At 51.8% G+C, this 13,742-nt stretch overlaps 1 protein-coding gene across 1 annotated transcript; it reads left to right on the top strand.

Moving 5' to 3' along the window:
• Window positions 1-319: 319 nt before the first annotated feature.
• On the top strand, window positions 320-13,700 carry ERLIN2 (ER lipid raft associated 2). The gene is made up of 11 exons (XM_059490720.1): window positions 320-463; window positions 578-659; window positions 806-852; window positions 1,612-1,673; window positions 4,138-4,263; window positions 6,568-6,641; window positions 6,999-7,057; window positions 7,805-7,896; window positions 8,237-8,326; window positions 9,708-9,787; window positions 11,298-13,700. The coding sequence occupies exons 1-11, from the start codon at window positions 357-359 to the stop codon at window positions 11,505-11,507; spliced, it is 1,029 nt and encodes a 342-aa protein (XP_059346703.1). The 5' UTR covers window positions 320-356; the 3' UTR covers window positions 11,508-13,700.
• The last annotated feature ends 42 nt before the right edge of the window (window positions 13,701-13,742 follow it).

The following is a 13,742-nucleotide window of genomic DNA, read 5'->3' as shown; positions in this document are numbered from 1 at the left end:
TAGAAAAGTGGAAAAGTGGGAAATGTCCCGGCCTGTGAGGGTCTTCTGTGGGAAATGTGGAAAAGTGGGAAAGTGGAAATGGGGAAAAGTGGGAAATAGAAGTGTCCCGGCCCGTGGCAGGGGCCTCAATGGGATGAGTCTCGACTCCTCCGCCTCTCTCTGTCCCCCTGCCCGGGGGTCTCGGGGGTCTCCGCACCCCAACCCCTCGGGCGGGCGCGGGCGGGTCTCGAACCCGCGGCCTCCGGCTCCTCATTCCCCGCTCCTCCATCGCCCCCTGGCGGCGGCGGCGCGGGGGGGCGTCGCGCGGTGATGACGTCAGTGGCGCGCCGCCGGTGCCGCCGCCGCCGGTGCCGGGCATGGCCCAGCTCGGCGCCATCGCCGCCCTCGCCCTCGGCGTGGCGGCCGCCGCGCTGCTCTCGGCCGTGCACAAGATCGATGAGGGGCACATCGGTGTCTACTACCGGTGAGGCAGCCCGGCGGGGCTCCCTGCGGGGAGAGAGCCGCGTACCGGCCAGCCGCCGCCGCCGCTCACGGTTCCCTCCCTCTCTCTCTCTGTCTCTCTCCCGTTCCCTCACAGCGGCGGAGCGTTGCTGACCTCCACCAGCGGGCCCGGCTTCCACCTCATGCTGCCCTTCATCACGTCCTACAAGTCAGTGCAGGTGCTGCTGGGCGCGGGCCCGGGCGGGGCGGGCACCGGGGGGCACCGGGGCTGCTGTGGCCGTGCCCGGTACCGCGGACAGGCGGCTCTCGGTTAAAAATCCCGGGGAGATCCCTCTCCTAAGCCTCTTTTCTTCAATCCTTGCAGACCACGCTGCAGACGGACGAGGTGAAGAATGTCCCGTGTGGCACCAGGTGAGATGCTCGGTGATTGCGAACCGGCTGGGAGCTGCTCGGAACCGAGCTTAAACCGGGGACACCGGCAAAAGCGAGCTGCTCCCGAGCCCAAACCGGGGACAGTGACAAAACTGAGCTCCTGCCGAGCCCAAACTGGGGACAGTGACAAAACTGAGCTCCTGCCGAGCCCAAACTGGGGGCAGTGACAAAACTGAGCTCCTGCCGAGCCCAAAGTGGGGATAATGGCAACATTGAGTTCTTTTCAATCTCCAAACTGGGGACACCGGCAAAACCGAGCTCCTGCCGAGCCCAAACTGGGGATAATGGCAAAACTGAACTCCTGCCCAGCTCTAAACTGGGGACAGTGACAAAACCGAGCTGTCCCCAGCCCCAGATTTGGGACACTGGCAGAACCGAGCTCCTCTCCAGCTCCAAACTGGGCTCACTGGTAAAACTGAGCTCCCCCCAGCCCCAAACTGGCAAAACCGAGCTCCTCTCCAGGCCCAAACTGAGGAAAATGGCAAAAGTGAGCTCTTTCCCGTCTCCAAACAGGGGAAATTGGCAAAACCAAGCTCCTCTCCAGCCCCAAACTGGGGACACTGGTAAAACCGAGCTCCTCTCAAGCTCCAAGCTGGGCTCACTGGCAAAACCCAGCTCTTCCCAGCCCCAAACTGGGCTCACTGGGAGCCCTAGTGTGCTGGGCTGGTCCCACAGTCCCTCTTGGAGCCCCTCAGCCTCCTGCAAAGCTCATTTTGTGTTTTCTCCGGTTTTCTGCAGCGGGGGAGTGATGATTTACTTCGACAGGATCGAGGTGGTGAATTTCCTCATCCAGAGCGCGGGTGAGTCACAGAGCTCTGCCCTGGGGCTGGGCTGGGCTGGATTTGCATGGAGGGAGCCAGGAGGGGCTGGAATTGCCTGGAGGGAGCCAGGCTGTCCCACAGGAGGGGCTGGGCTGGGTTTGGTGGGAGTCAGCCTGTCCTACAGGGGGTGATGAGTTTGGAATTACCTGGAGGGAGCCAGGCTGTCCCAAGGAGGAGCTGAAGTTGTCTGGAGGGAGCCAGGCTCTCCTGTAGGGGGTGATGAGTTTGGAATTGATTGGAGGAAGCCAGGCTGTCCCACAGAGGGTGCTGGGCTGGGTTTGGAGGGAGCCAGGCTGTTCCACAGGAGGGGCTGCTGGGCTGGATTTGCCTGGAGGAAGCCAGGCTGTCCCTCAGGAGGGGCTGGAATTACCTGGAAGGGGCCAGGCTGTCCCACATGGGGTGCTGGGGCAGGGTTTGGTGAGAGCCAGGCTGTCCCACAGGAGGGGTTGGAATTGCCAGGAGGGAGCCAGGCTGTCCCAAAGGTGGGGCTGGGCTGGATTTGGAGGGAGCCAGGCTGTCCCCAAGAAGGGCTGGAATTACCTGGAAGAAGTCAGGAATCCCAGAGGGAGCCAGGCTGTCCCAAAGGTGGGGCTGGGGCAGGGTTTGGTGAGAGCCAGGCTGTCCCACAGGAGGAGTTGGAATTGCCAGGAGGGAGCCAGGAATCCTGGAGGGAGCCAGGCTGTCCCCAGGAGGGGCTGGATTTGCATGGAGAGAGCCAGGCTGTCCCTCAGGAGGGGCTGGGCTGGGTTTGGTGAGAGCCAGGCTGTCCCACAGGAGGGGTTGGGTTTGTCTGGATGGAGCCAGGCTGTCCCCAAGAAGGGCTGGAATTACCTGGAGGGAGCCAGGAATCCTGGAGGGAGCCAGGCTGTCCCACAGGGGGTGCTGGGCTGGGTTTGGAGGATGCCAGGCTGTCCTACCGGAGGGGTTGGAATTACCTGGAGGGAGCCAGGCTGTGCCCAGGAGGGGTTGGGTTTGTCTGGATGGAGCCAGGCTGTCCCACAGGAGGGGCTGCATGAGCCAGGAGGGAGCCAGGAATCCTGGAGGGTGCCAGGCTGTCCCACAGGAGGGGCTGGGCTGGGTTTGGAGGGTGCCAGGCTGTCCCACAGGAGGGGCTGGGCTGGGTTTGGAGGGTGCCAGGCTGTCCCCAAGAAGAGCTGGATGAGCCAGGAGGGTGCCAGGCTGTCCCCAGGAGGGGCTGGGCTGGGTTTGGAGGGTGCCAGGCTGTCCCTCAGCAAGGGCTGGGCTGGGTTTGGTGGGAGCCAGGCTGTCCCCAAGAAGACCTGGATGAGCCAGGAGGGTGCCAGGCTGTCCCACAGGAGGTGCTGGGCTGGGTTTGGAGGGTGCCAGGCTGTCCCTCAGGAGGTGCTGGGCTGGGTTTGGAGGGTGCCAGGCTGTCCCACAGCAGGGGTTGGGTTTGGAGGGTGCCAGGCTGTCCCACAGCAGGGTTGGGTTTGGAGGGTGCCAGGCTGTCCCTCAGGAGGGGCTGGGCTGGGTTTGGAGGGTGCCAGGCTGTCCCACAGGTGTGCCCTGAGCTCTGCCGGTCACCTCTGCCCCCTCCCCATGGAATTTTTGCTGTTGATTGTTTCTATCCCAGCCCCCCTGAGCTTTGTGCAGCAGGTTGGAGTCCCAGGGGGTTCAGGGGCTGTGAGCAAAAGCTCCTGGAGATCCACCTGGGCAGGCTTTTCCCAAATCCTTTGGGTCTGAGCATGGGAATGCAGCAGGGAGCTGTGTGTGTGTGCAGCCCCAGCACTGCCTGGGGGGGCTTCAGACAGGGCAGGGGACAGATATTGGTGAGCAAAACAGATATTGATGCCACAAAATAGCAGCAGTGAATAAACCTGCCCTGAGCAGAGGGTTTGAGAGCAGGGAGTGCCTCATTTCATTCTGCACTGAGATTGAGCTGCAGGGCTTTCCCTGAGAGTGCTGAGCCTGCTCTCCCTGCTCCATCCCCCCTGATCCCTCAGGATATGTCAGGGAAGGTGTAGGGTGGATATTCGGAAAAATAATAGGAATAGAAATAGAAATAGAAATAGAAATAGAAATAGAAATAGAAATAGAAATAGAAATAGAAATAGAAATAGAGTAGGAATGGAACGGAATGGAATGGAATGGAATGGAATGGAATGGAATGGAATGGAATGGAATGGAATAGAATAATATAATAGAAGAATAGAATGGAATAGAATAGAATAGAATAGAATAGAATAGAATAGAATAGAATAGAATAGAATAGAATAGAATAGAATAGAATAGAATAATAAAGTACTGGAATGTTCTTCTCAGGGTAGAATCACCATCTCTGGGTGTGTTTATAAAAAGCCTGGACATGGCACTGGGTGCTATGGTCTGGGTGAGGTGTTAGGGCACAGGTTGGACTCAAGAAATCTCTTCCAACCTCATCATTCTGTGATTTTCTGATTCTGTGGTTCCTCTTCTCTCCCAGTGTACGACATTGTCAAGAACTACACGGCTGACTATGACAAGGCTCTCATCTTCAACAAGATCCACCACGAGCTGAACCAGTTCTGCAGCGTGCACACTCTGCAGGAGGTGTACATCGAGCTCTTTGGTGAGCTGCTGCCTCTGGGGGTTCTCCCTGTGGGCTGTCAGTGCAGAACCCCCAACTGTTGGGGGGTTTTATCCATGTTCTATCCATGAATCCCAAGTTTTGGGGGAGTTTATCCATGTTTTATCCATGAATCCCAAGTGCTGGGGAGTTTTATCCATGTTTTATCCATGTTTTGTCCATGAATCCCAAGTGTTGGGGGAGTTTATCCATGTTTTATCCATGAATCCCAAGTGTTGGGGGGTTTTATCCATGTTTATTCAGGTTTTATTTGTGTTTGATCCGTGTTTTATCCATGAATTCCAAGTTCTGGGGGGTTTTATCCATGAATCCCAAGTGTTGGGGGGTTTTATCTGTGTTTTATCCATCTTTTGTCCATGTTTTGTCCATGAATCCCAAGTGTTGGGGGTTTTATCCATGTTTTATCACGAATCCCAACTGTTGGGGGTTTTATCCATGTTTATTCACGTTTTATTTGTGTTTTATCCATGTTTTATCCATGAATCCCAAGTTCTGGGGGGTTTTATCCATGAATCCCAAATGTTGGGGGGTTTTATTTGTGTTTTATCCATGAATCCCAAGTGTTGGGGGATTTATCCATGTTTTATCCATGAAGCCCAGGTGTTGGGGAGTTTTATCCATGCATCCCAAGTGTTTGGGTTTTTTTATCCATCTTTTATCCATGTTTTATCACAAATCCCAAGTGTTGGGGGGTTTTATCCATGCATCCCAAGTGTTTGGGTTTTTTTATCCATCTTTTATCCATGTTTTATCACGAATCCCAAGTGTTGGGGGGTTTTATCCATGCATCCCAAATGTTTGGGGTTTTTTATCCATGTTTTATCCATGTTGTATCATAAATCCCAAGCTGGCTCTGCTTGCAGCAGGGTTCTTAGCCAGCTGCCGTGGTTTATCCCTGTTATCTTTTGGAGCTGAGTGCCTCAGTTCTGTTGTAACAACAAACTGCACAGCCAGCCCTGCCAGCAGCCTCCCTTTAGGGAAGGGAGCAGCAATTCTGTGCCATTCTCTGTGCATGTGCAGCAGCTGGCATGGATTGAATTGGTCACAGGACTGTCTAATCCACATGGAACAGCCTGGCTGTGCCTTTCTGCTCTCACAGAAACTCAGCACACTCCCCTGGCCACAGCTTTGGGCTGTAGCTGTGCCCACAGGGCTGGCAGGAGCTGCCCTGCCCAGCAGGCACAGGGCAGCAGAGAATGAGGGAATGCTGTGGTTTCCTGCAGTGCTGAGTGTTTTGTTTCTGGCTCTGGGCTCACAGGAAATCCTCGCAGGCTTTGGGCTGTTGGGGGCCCAGCAGGACAGGTTTTGTGTCTGGGTGAGCTCAGGGTGTTTGCAGGCTCCTGTTGGCTCTTCAGCCTGGCTTTCCATGGAGCCTTCCCACACTGGGGCTCAGCTCCCCCCAGTTCCCAGCTCCTGCTGGTGGCTGGATGAGTTCCTGGCTCGTGGAGGCTCCAGATGTTGGCAGCTGCTGCTTGAAATGGGCTGAAAGCTCCTGAGCTTGTGCAAACTCCCTGCAAGCCCTGGGGCTCTGCAGTGGGGCACAGCCCCTCTGAGCAGCCCCACATCACCCTGTGCCCCCACATCTGCCAGCAGGTGCAGGGAACTGATAACAGCTGCTTCCCAAACTCCTGGCTGGCCTTCATCAGGAGTTCCAGAGAGGAAACTGGGACCAAAGCAAACAGTCCAGGAGTGTGATGTGATCCCTCTCAAGGCTGTTACTGTTTGATTTTTCCCTCTGCACTTCCCAGCAGGCCCCAGCTGGAAGCTCTGCCCTCCTTGGAGCTTTCATCAGAGCAGGGTTTAGGTTATGTTTCCTTTTGAAATCCTCAGCTGTGCTGGAGTTCTGGGTCTCCTTGAGCCAAAGAGACATTGCTGATGATTTTTGCAGCCTGTTAAAGTAACTGATGCTGCCATTTCCCATTCCTGCCTTTCCATTTGCTGGCACAGGTCACAATCAGTCAGGATTTACCTCATCACTCCAGGATTTAGTGGGGAATTTCAGTGGGGAAGGGGTTAGAGCACAGATTGCTGGTTGTGAAGATGCTGTATGTGGCTCAGGAAGATTCCAGGCTGCAGGTTAAGGGAAACTTCAGGGTTTCCTTTCATGCCTGCCACATTCCTGTGGTGTGTCCCATAGCTGGGAGCCTGCCTGGGGTCAGCCCAGCACTTCTTCATCCAACTCCCATTTGTGCTTTCCAGGAATAAGAAATGTGAGCCATCCCAGCTCACATCCCAGGAAACTGCTTTGGGGGATCTTTCATTCCCTTCTCTTTTCCCCCCAATCAGATCAAATTGATGAAAACCTCAAACTGGCTTTGCAGCAAGACCTAACCACGATGGCCCCTGGATTAATTATACAGGTAATCAGGGTTTGATTGAGATATTGATGGGGCAGATTGTTGTGGCACTAGAGGCTCTTCAGAAGTTGGGGAGTCAAGCAATAAGATTGTGAAGAGGGGAAAGGGCTAAAAGGAAACAAGAAACTGAGATTTCTTTAGGAAATTGCTTTACAACACAAATTTCATTTAACCTGGGGAGTAGGAGCAGTGCCCTTCCTGTCCCCTCCCAGTTTTGGTGTGTTGAGTTTCTCCTGGGTGCTCTTTGCCCAGGTTACACTCTCCTGTCATTTCAGAAGACCTTTCAGTGCTGTTTCTCTGTGGGGTTTGGGCCTGGTCGCAATCTGTGGCCCAGGTTCTCTGGTGTGTCTCTCCCTGCAGGCAGTTCGAGTGACAAAGCCAAACATCCCTGAAACCATCCGGAGGAACTACGAGCTCATGTAAGTGCCCAAAAAGGATCCAGAAGGGCACAAAAACTCAGGGTTGGGGCATTGTGGTGCCCTCAGCCTTCTTCCCCTCAGGATGGGGCTGAGGAGGAGCAGCTCTGAGCACTTCAGCCCTTGAGCACAGGCAGGGTTTGCCCTGGGGCTCCTTCCCCTGCTGAGCCTGAGTGGCAGAGGGATGGATTTCACCACTAATCCTCTTGTTTGACTGGGATGGAGAAACTGTTGATTCAACAAGCTGAAGACTTGCAAAGCTTTGAAATAACTCTCTTTGACAGCACTTGACAGTGCTGATCCCTCTGCAGTGCCCTGAGCCAGCTGCCAGGATTGGATCCCTCTCATCCACTCTGCTTCCCCAGCACTGCCTGTCACCTTTTGGGCTTGCTCCTGGTAAATCCTGTGTAATAAATACAGCAGGATGTGTTGAGAGACTCAGTTCCAGGGTCTCTTCCCTGACTGGGAGCAGGAGCAGAGTTTTTATTTATGTTCACTTAAAAAACTCATGAATATAAGTAAAAACCAAAAAGATAGAAAAGGCAGCAGGGCAGTCTGCAGGGATTGTCACAGGGAAATCTTCCTGCTGTGGAGAGGAGGAAAGAATGTTCTGATTCAAGCAAAAAGCTCTGTGCAGACATTGCTGATCCCACATGCTGGAAGGAGGGGAGAGGCAGCAGCTCGTTCTGGGGCTGTGGGGAGTCCCACAGCATTGAGGTCCTGGTTTTAACTGGTTTTTCTGCTCCCCAGGGAGAGTGAGAAGACAAAGCTGCTGATAGCAGCCCAGAAGCAGAAGGTGGTGGAGAAGGAGGCAGAGACAGAGAGGAAGAAAGCTCTGATAGGTCTGTGGGGCTGGGTTGGGACAGGGAAAGGGGGAACAGAGAGCAGAGACCCCAAGGAGGGGTTGGGACAGGGAAAGGGGGGACAGAGAGCAGAGACCCCAAGGAGGGAGGGATGGATGCACCTGCTTCACTGAGACCTTCCCTGGTCTGAAACATCCCCAAAGAAACTCAGGAGTTTCTCAAGTGGGTTCCAGCTTTGTTCTCTGCGGGCTGGAAATTGTTCCCACCGTTTATTTGCACCTGAAGTGGGTGATGAGTGAGGATTTTCCAGGGTGAGGCTGCTCCTGGTGTTAGGAAAACGTGTGATGACAGCGTGGGCGTGTTCTTGTTTGCATTGCAGAGGCAGAAAAGATTGCACAAGTCGCTGAAATAACTTATGGGCAGAAAGTGATGGAAAAGGAGACAGAGAAGAGGATTTCAGAGATTGAAGGTGAGGGGTGAGCTTTCCTGTAAGTAAATCCTGAAGGAGTTCTTGAAGTGTGTGCTGACTGTTCTTCAGTCCAGGCTGACGTTCTCAGGGGTAAAGTTCCTGACCACAAGCAGGAGTAGGAATTTCTTCGCAGCCTGTGCTTCTTGAAACCCCCTTTCTCAAGGTGATCTTTGCAGGAGTTTGAATTTAAGAAGTTCTGATAAACTGCTTTGTCAAAGAAACTCCAGGGCGTGGAGAGGGCTCTGCAATTCCAGCTTGCGAGTGGCAAGGCCTTTTCTCCCCTTACATTCATTAGAGGCCCTGACAAGCTTTGCAGAAGCCATTGAGGAGCCAATTAAGAGTTTTACAGGTCAGCAGCTTCTCATTAAGAAGCTCTTTGCAGAAATACAATGGGATTTATTTCTTGTAACTGTGTCAGCAGGTGTCAGCCCTCAGTCTGGCAGAGGATTCCTGCCTCCTCCTTTTTTTCCTGGTGTCTGACTGGGCCCAAGCTCTGCTTTTAGCCAGGAGAGGAAGCTGTGGGCCAGACCATCCAGCTGTTTACAGGATCTTGAAGTGCAGCAGCTCCCAGGCCTCCCTGCCAGGGGAAGTAAACAAATGGTTTATCCAGCTGTGCAGCTCTCAGATGTTGCAATTGCAAAAAAATTGTGTGGCTCCATGCGTCAGGGGATGGGCAGGATTCCACTCATTTTATCTTTTCCCTGCTGGCCTGATAGCCATCATTATTTATCACTGGATGGATGCAGAGGCAGAGGGGGAAAGGAGTGCAGAAAAGGGGGAATGTTCCTTAAGTGTCTGTGCCAGGAGTCAGGAATTTCAGTATCCACAGAGTCAGAGCCTTGGAGCAATTGTTGATACAGCAGAGAAAAGGATTCAGAGATCCTGGCCAGGATCTCTGCAAGGGGCAGAGCCTGTAGAGGTTAAAATCCCCTGCTCTGCCTGCCAGAACTTCATCTGCACATCCCAAATCCCATCTGGGAATCCCATCCACAGCCCAGAGAATCTGCTGGGCTGCCCAGGCTGCTGCTGGCCCTGGGCAGGGGCTGTGGGTAAATCCCACGTCTGCAGTTCTGCATTTCAGCACCAGAGTCAGCCCTGGCTCCAGAAGAAAGGCTCAGCTCTGCCCACGTGATGGGGATAATCAAACCCTGATGTTTGTCAAGTTCTTGGAGCTCTGCAGTTGCAGATGCAATTCGCTTCTTGGTGCTCTCATCCTGCAGCCATTTAGCTGTAAATTGAGCTCCCATTTCTGGGTTTCCCATTTTGTTCCCTCTTCCCTGTGTAGTTCAGAGGTGGCTCTGGCCACCTTCTGAAGAGTTACCAGCTGCAAACAGTACAAAGGGAAATAAAAATGTGATTGAGAGCATGTGTTTGCTTCCAGATGCTGCTTTTCTTGCACGAGAGAAGGCAAGAGCTGATGCTGAGTGTTACACTGCAATGAAGGTGGCTGAGGCCAACAAGGTACTGTGCTCTCCTTTGTGGTGCCTCAGGCTGTAGGGAAATACCAGCACCAGGGCAGGCAGTGATCCTTGTTTAAGTCAAAAAGCAAAGCAAGGCCGTGTCCTCTCAGCAAAGCTTTCATCTGAAACAATTAGTCAACAATTAGATCCTTATTTGCAAGTTCATTTTGTTCTCTGCAGGGATCAGTGTCAGGGTGTGTGAAATCTCTGCTCTGTCAGGGGCTCACAGGGCTCTCTGTGGAATATCACTTTCAGTGCTGCCCTTTCACACTGTTGTGATGAGAAATGTGCTTTCATTCCAGTCTCAAGTTGGCAGGGAGATCTCCAGGGTGACAGGCAGGGGCAGAATAAGGGAAAGAACTGATCTCAGACACCCTGGGAGAGCCTCAGTACTGCAGAAGTAAAAACAACAAAAAATCCAACGTGCAAACAGAAAAATAACATGGATAGAATGGCCAGGTGTGTTCCTGCCCACAGTAAGTTCCCAGCACATCCCAGCAGGACATTTCAGTTGTGTGGTGGTCAGGGAGAAGGAGCAGAGAACTGGGGTGTTTGTGCCCAGGGTTTGTCCTCTCTTAAAATGTCATTATCCTGAAGGAATGAGCCAGATTCACCCAGAGTCATTGGTGGATCTGCTCCCAGGAGAGAGCCAGGGATGTTTTCCCCCTCAGAGCCAGGGATGTTTCCCTCAGAACCAGGGATGTTTTCCCCTCACATCCAGGGATGTTTCCCTCCTCAGAACCAGAGATGTTTCCCTCCTCAGAACCAGAGATGTTTCTCTCCTCAGAGCCAGGGATGTTTCCCTCCTCAGAACCAGGGATGTTCCCCTCAGATCCAGGGATATTTCCCCCCTCAGGACCAGGGATGTTTCCCCCCTCAGAACTGAACCAGGGATGTTTCCCCCCTCAGAACTGAACCAGGGATGTTTCCCTCCTCAGGACCAGGGATGTTTCCCCCCCTCAGATCCAGGGATGTTTCCCTCCTCAGAACTGAACCAGGGATGTTTCCCCCTCATAGCCAGGGATGTTTCCCCCTCATAGCCAGGGATGTTTCCCCCTCATAGCCAGGGATGTTTCCCCCTCATAGCCAGGGATGTTTCCCCCTCACATCCAGGGATATTTCCCTCAGAGCCAGGGATGTTTCCCCCTCACATCCAGGGATATTTCCCTCAGAGCCAGGGATGTTTCCCCCTCACATCCAGGGATATTTCCCTCAGAGCCAGGGATGTTTCCCCCCTCAGAACTCTCCTTGCAGGGGCTGCAAGGGATGAGCCCTTGAGCCATCTCCATGCTTGGACTGAGCCTTTCCCCAGCTGCTCCCTTCCCTTTCCATTCTGCCATTTATTCCCTGGCATCTGGAGCTGCTCTCAGCCCTGCTGGAGGAAATCCTGGCTCTGGGCACTGTTTTCCCTGGGGAGGGCTGGCCATGCCCCGTGGAAAGCCTCATGTGCTCAGGTAGGAATTCCCTTTTCCCAAAGCTGAGCTGTTGTGACTGGTTTTCTCTCCGTGCAGCTCAAGTTAACTCCTGAGTACTTGCAGCTGATGAAGTACAAGGCAATTGCAGCCAACAGCAAGATCTACTTTGGCAAAGATATTCCCAACATGTTCATGGACTCTGCGGGGAGCCAGAGCAAATCTGCAGAGGGACTGGCAGAAGGAATCCAAGAGGAGGATGGAGCAGGAACCAGTGAGGACACAAAACTACTTCATAACATCAACTGAAAAGAGAGATTTCTATTCATTTTCTATCAAAAAATCACGAACTGGGAAATTCCTTTTAGTTTTCTCCCTTTTCCTGTGCTGAAAGAGATGAATCAGATTTAATCCTTTCAATCTTTTATATGACAATTAGACCACAAGGACTTTGGTATTTATGGGGTGGGTTTTCTGGTAATTTCTAAGCTCCAGGTATGTTCTGTAGCTGCACCTCCCCAGCTCTTGGGTCACCCAGACCAAGGATTTGGGAGATGCTGTCAGGGCTATCAGCTGGGTGGGAACCTCATTTGGGATTGAAGTAGTTCAGAGCAGTTGCAGCTAAAGAAAAGTTGATGTTTTGGAAGGAGGGGAATTGCTGCTACAACTTGTTTTGGGGTTTTTTTGTTCCTAAAAATTCCAAGTACTTTATTTCAATCCCCTCTGAAAATAAGGTGCTAGATTTTGTACATTACATACAAGTGGCTGCTCCAGGCTGGGGCCAGCGGCTGCTGAGCCCACATGAGGTGACCCCATGAGGGACAGAGGAGCCCTGCAGGTCCCACCCATGGGGGGATCAAAGCCTTAGACCACATCACACTGAGAGTGACCCAAAAATCTTCATTTTCTGTGTCCTGACTGCTTTGTTTTCCATTTGTCATGTTGTTGTGGGGCACAGGAGAGTTGTCCCAGCAGTTCAGCTGCAGCATCCTGGAGTGCAGAGATTTTCCTGGGTGAGATTTTCAGTGAAACAATGGAAATTGTCACAAAAAACCAGAAAGAAAAGAATTTTTGTCTCAGGGACCCTGACTGTACAAAAGGCCTTGCTGGGGAGGAGCTGCTGGAGAGTTTTTCAGTTTGTTATCTGCTCTGTGGGAGCAGCTGGATCTCAGTGTTTACAGTGTCTGACTAGAAAAAGGACCTTCAGGTGAGCTGAAGTGATCTCCTGTGGGATTGGGGCTGACTGGACCTTGTGGAAGGAAGATTTCAGGACAAACCGTGATCCTGAGACAAGCAGCTCTTCCTGAACCACCCAAAGATGGATTCCCCTTCTTGTCTCAGAACACTTTTCCAGAATGTACCTTCCCCTCCAGAGAGCTGATCAGCTCCTCACATCCCAGGTGCAAGGATGGAACAGAGATTTCTTTTCCACACGTGCAAAATTGGAGGATAAAAGTCCAGGCCTAGAGAGAACATTTTTTTCCCTACCCAATCCAGCAGCAGAGCCTGGTGATTAATTGCTGATGTAATTAGAGGCCAGGATGCTCTTCTGAGATGATGCCAGTGCTCCTGCCCCAAATTTTTGCTGCCTGGTCTCACCTTTCAGTGTTCAAACCTTCATCTCTCTGTGTTGCTCTGAGAGAGAGCTCAGGTGAATCTCAGCTGCTGCCTCCAGGGTTTTTACAGCAGTTTTCTCTTCCCTGTTGATGCTTGAAAATGCAAAATAGAAATGAAGCATTAGAGTCCCATCCTCTTTGTATTTCTTAGAAAATATGAACCTACATCAGACTCAATTCCCTCCCCAGGGAGGCTGTGATATTCCTGACTCATAATTAGGTCTGTGCAGCCAGATCCTAACAGGGAATAGCAGAAATTTCACCATGAGGATGAGCTCAATTGAGATTGTTCTGTGTTCATGCTTGAGGTTTCCATCAGCAACTAACACCTCCTTTTACACAAGTATTTTTCACTAATGAAAGGACCCTACTAAGCCAAAGTGGTATTATAAAGGCTTTTTTTTTTTTTAATGTGTGATTTCACAGCAAGATAATAGCTTGGGATAAAGAGCTCTTAATGATTTTTTTTTAATTAAAACCCTGACTGCTGAAGTATTAGTGTAATTTAGTTAAGTTGTTCTAAGAGTAAAAAACGAAAGCAAAGTTGAGTGTGTCAGTTTTCATAAGCCAAAATCCTTTGTTGTGTCTTCATTCAGGTTTTCTTCACTCTAAAATGTTCTGAATGTTCCAGAGTGGATCAGTCTCCATGTAAACCTTTATTCCTCTGTTTTTAACAGGCAAGTTGTCCTGTTTATGTAATCCTGAGATGAAGATCTGAACTTTAAACCCACTCTATAGCAAAGGGAACAGAGGTTTGTGGCACTGCTGATAGCTGGGAGCACGGAAGTGCTCTGCCAGAGCAGTCCTTGATCTTCTTATGTACTGAATTCAAAGCCTTTTTATTTTGGTATTTGCTATGACAATAAAATGGCCTTCGATTTTAGAATCTTCCACTGTTACCATCAGGGTTTGTGGGTGGAATTTAGTA

Source organism: Ammospiza nelsoni, chromosome 30, assembly GCF_027579445.1.
Source record: "Ammospiza nelsoni isolate bAmmNel1 chromosome 30, bAmmNel1.pri, whole genome shotgun sequence".
Classification (NCBI taxonomy): Eukaryota; Metazoa; Chordata; class Aves; order Passeriformes; family Passerellidae; genus Ammospiza; species Ammospiza nelsoni.
The sequence above is the reverse complement of the archived record's forward strand: the minus strand, read 5'-3'. Positions and strand labels throughout refer to the sequence as shown.

Bases quoted from the DNA above. Each gene is read 5' to 3' on its own strand.
- ERLIN2 (XM_059490720.1), top strand. From the start codon at position 357: ATGGCCCAGCTCGGCGCCATCGCCGCCCTCGCCCTCGGCGTGGCGGCC. The intron at 7,897-8,236 runs GTCTGTGGGGCT...TTTGCATTGCAG, and splicing joins GAGGAAGAAAGCTCTGATAG to AGGCAGAAAAGATTGCACAA. The intron at 8,327-9,707 runs GTGAGGGGTGAG...GTTTGCTTCCAG, and splicing joins GAGGATTTCAGAGATTGAAG to ATGCTGCTTTTCTTGCACGA.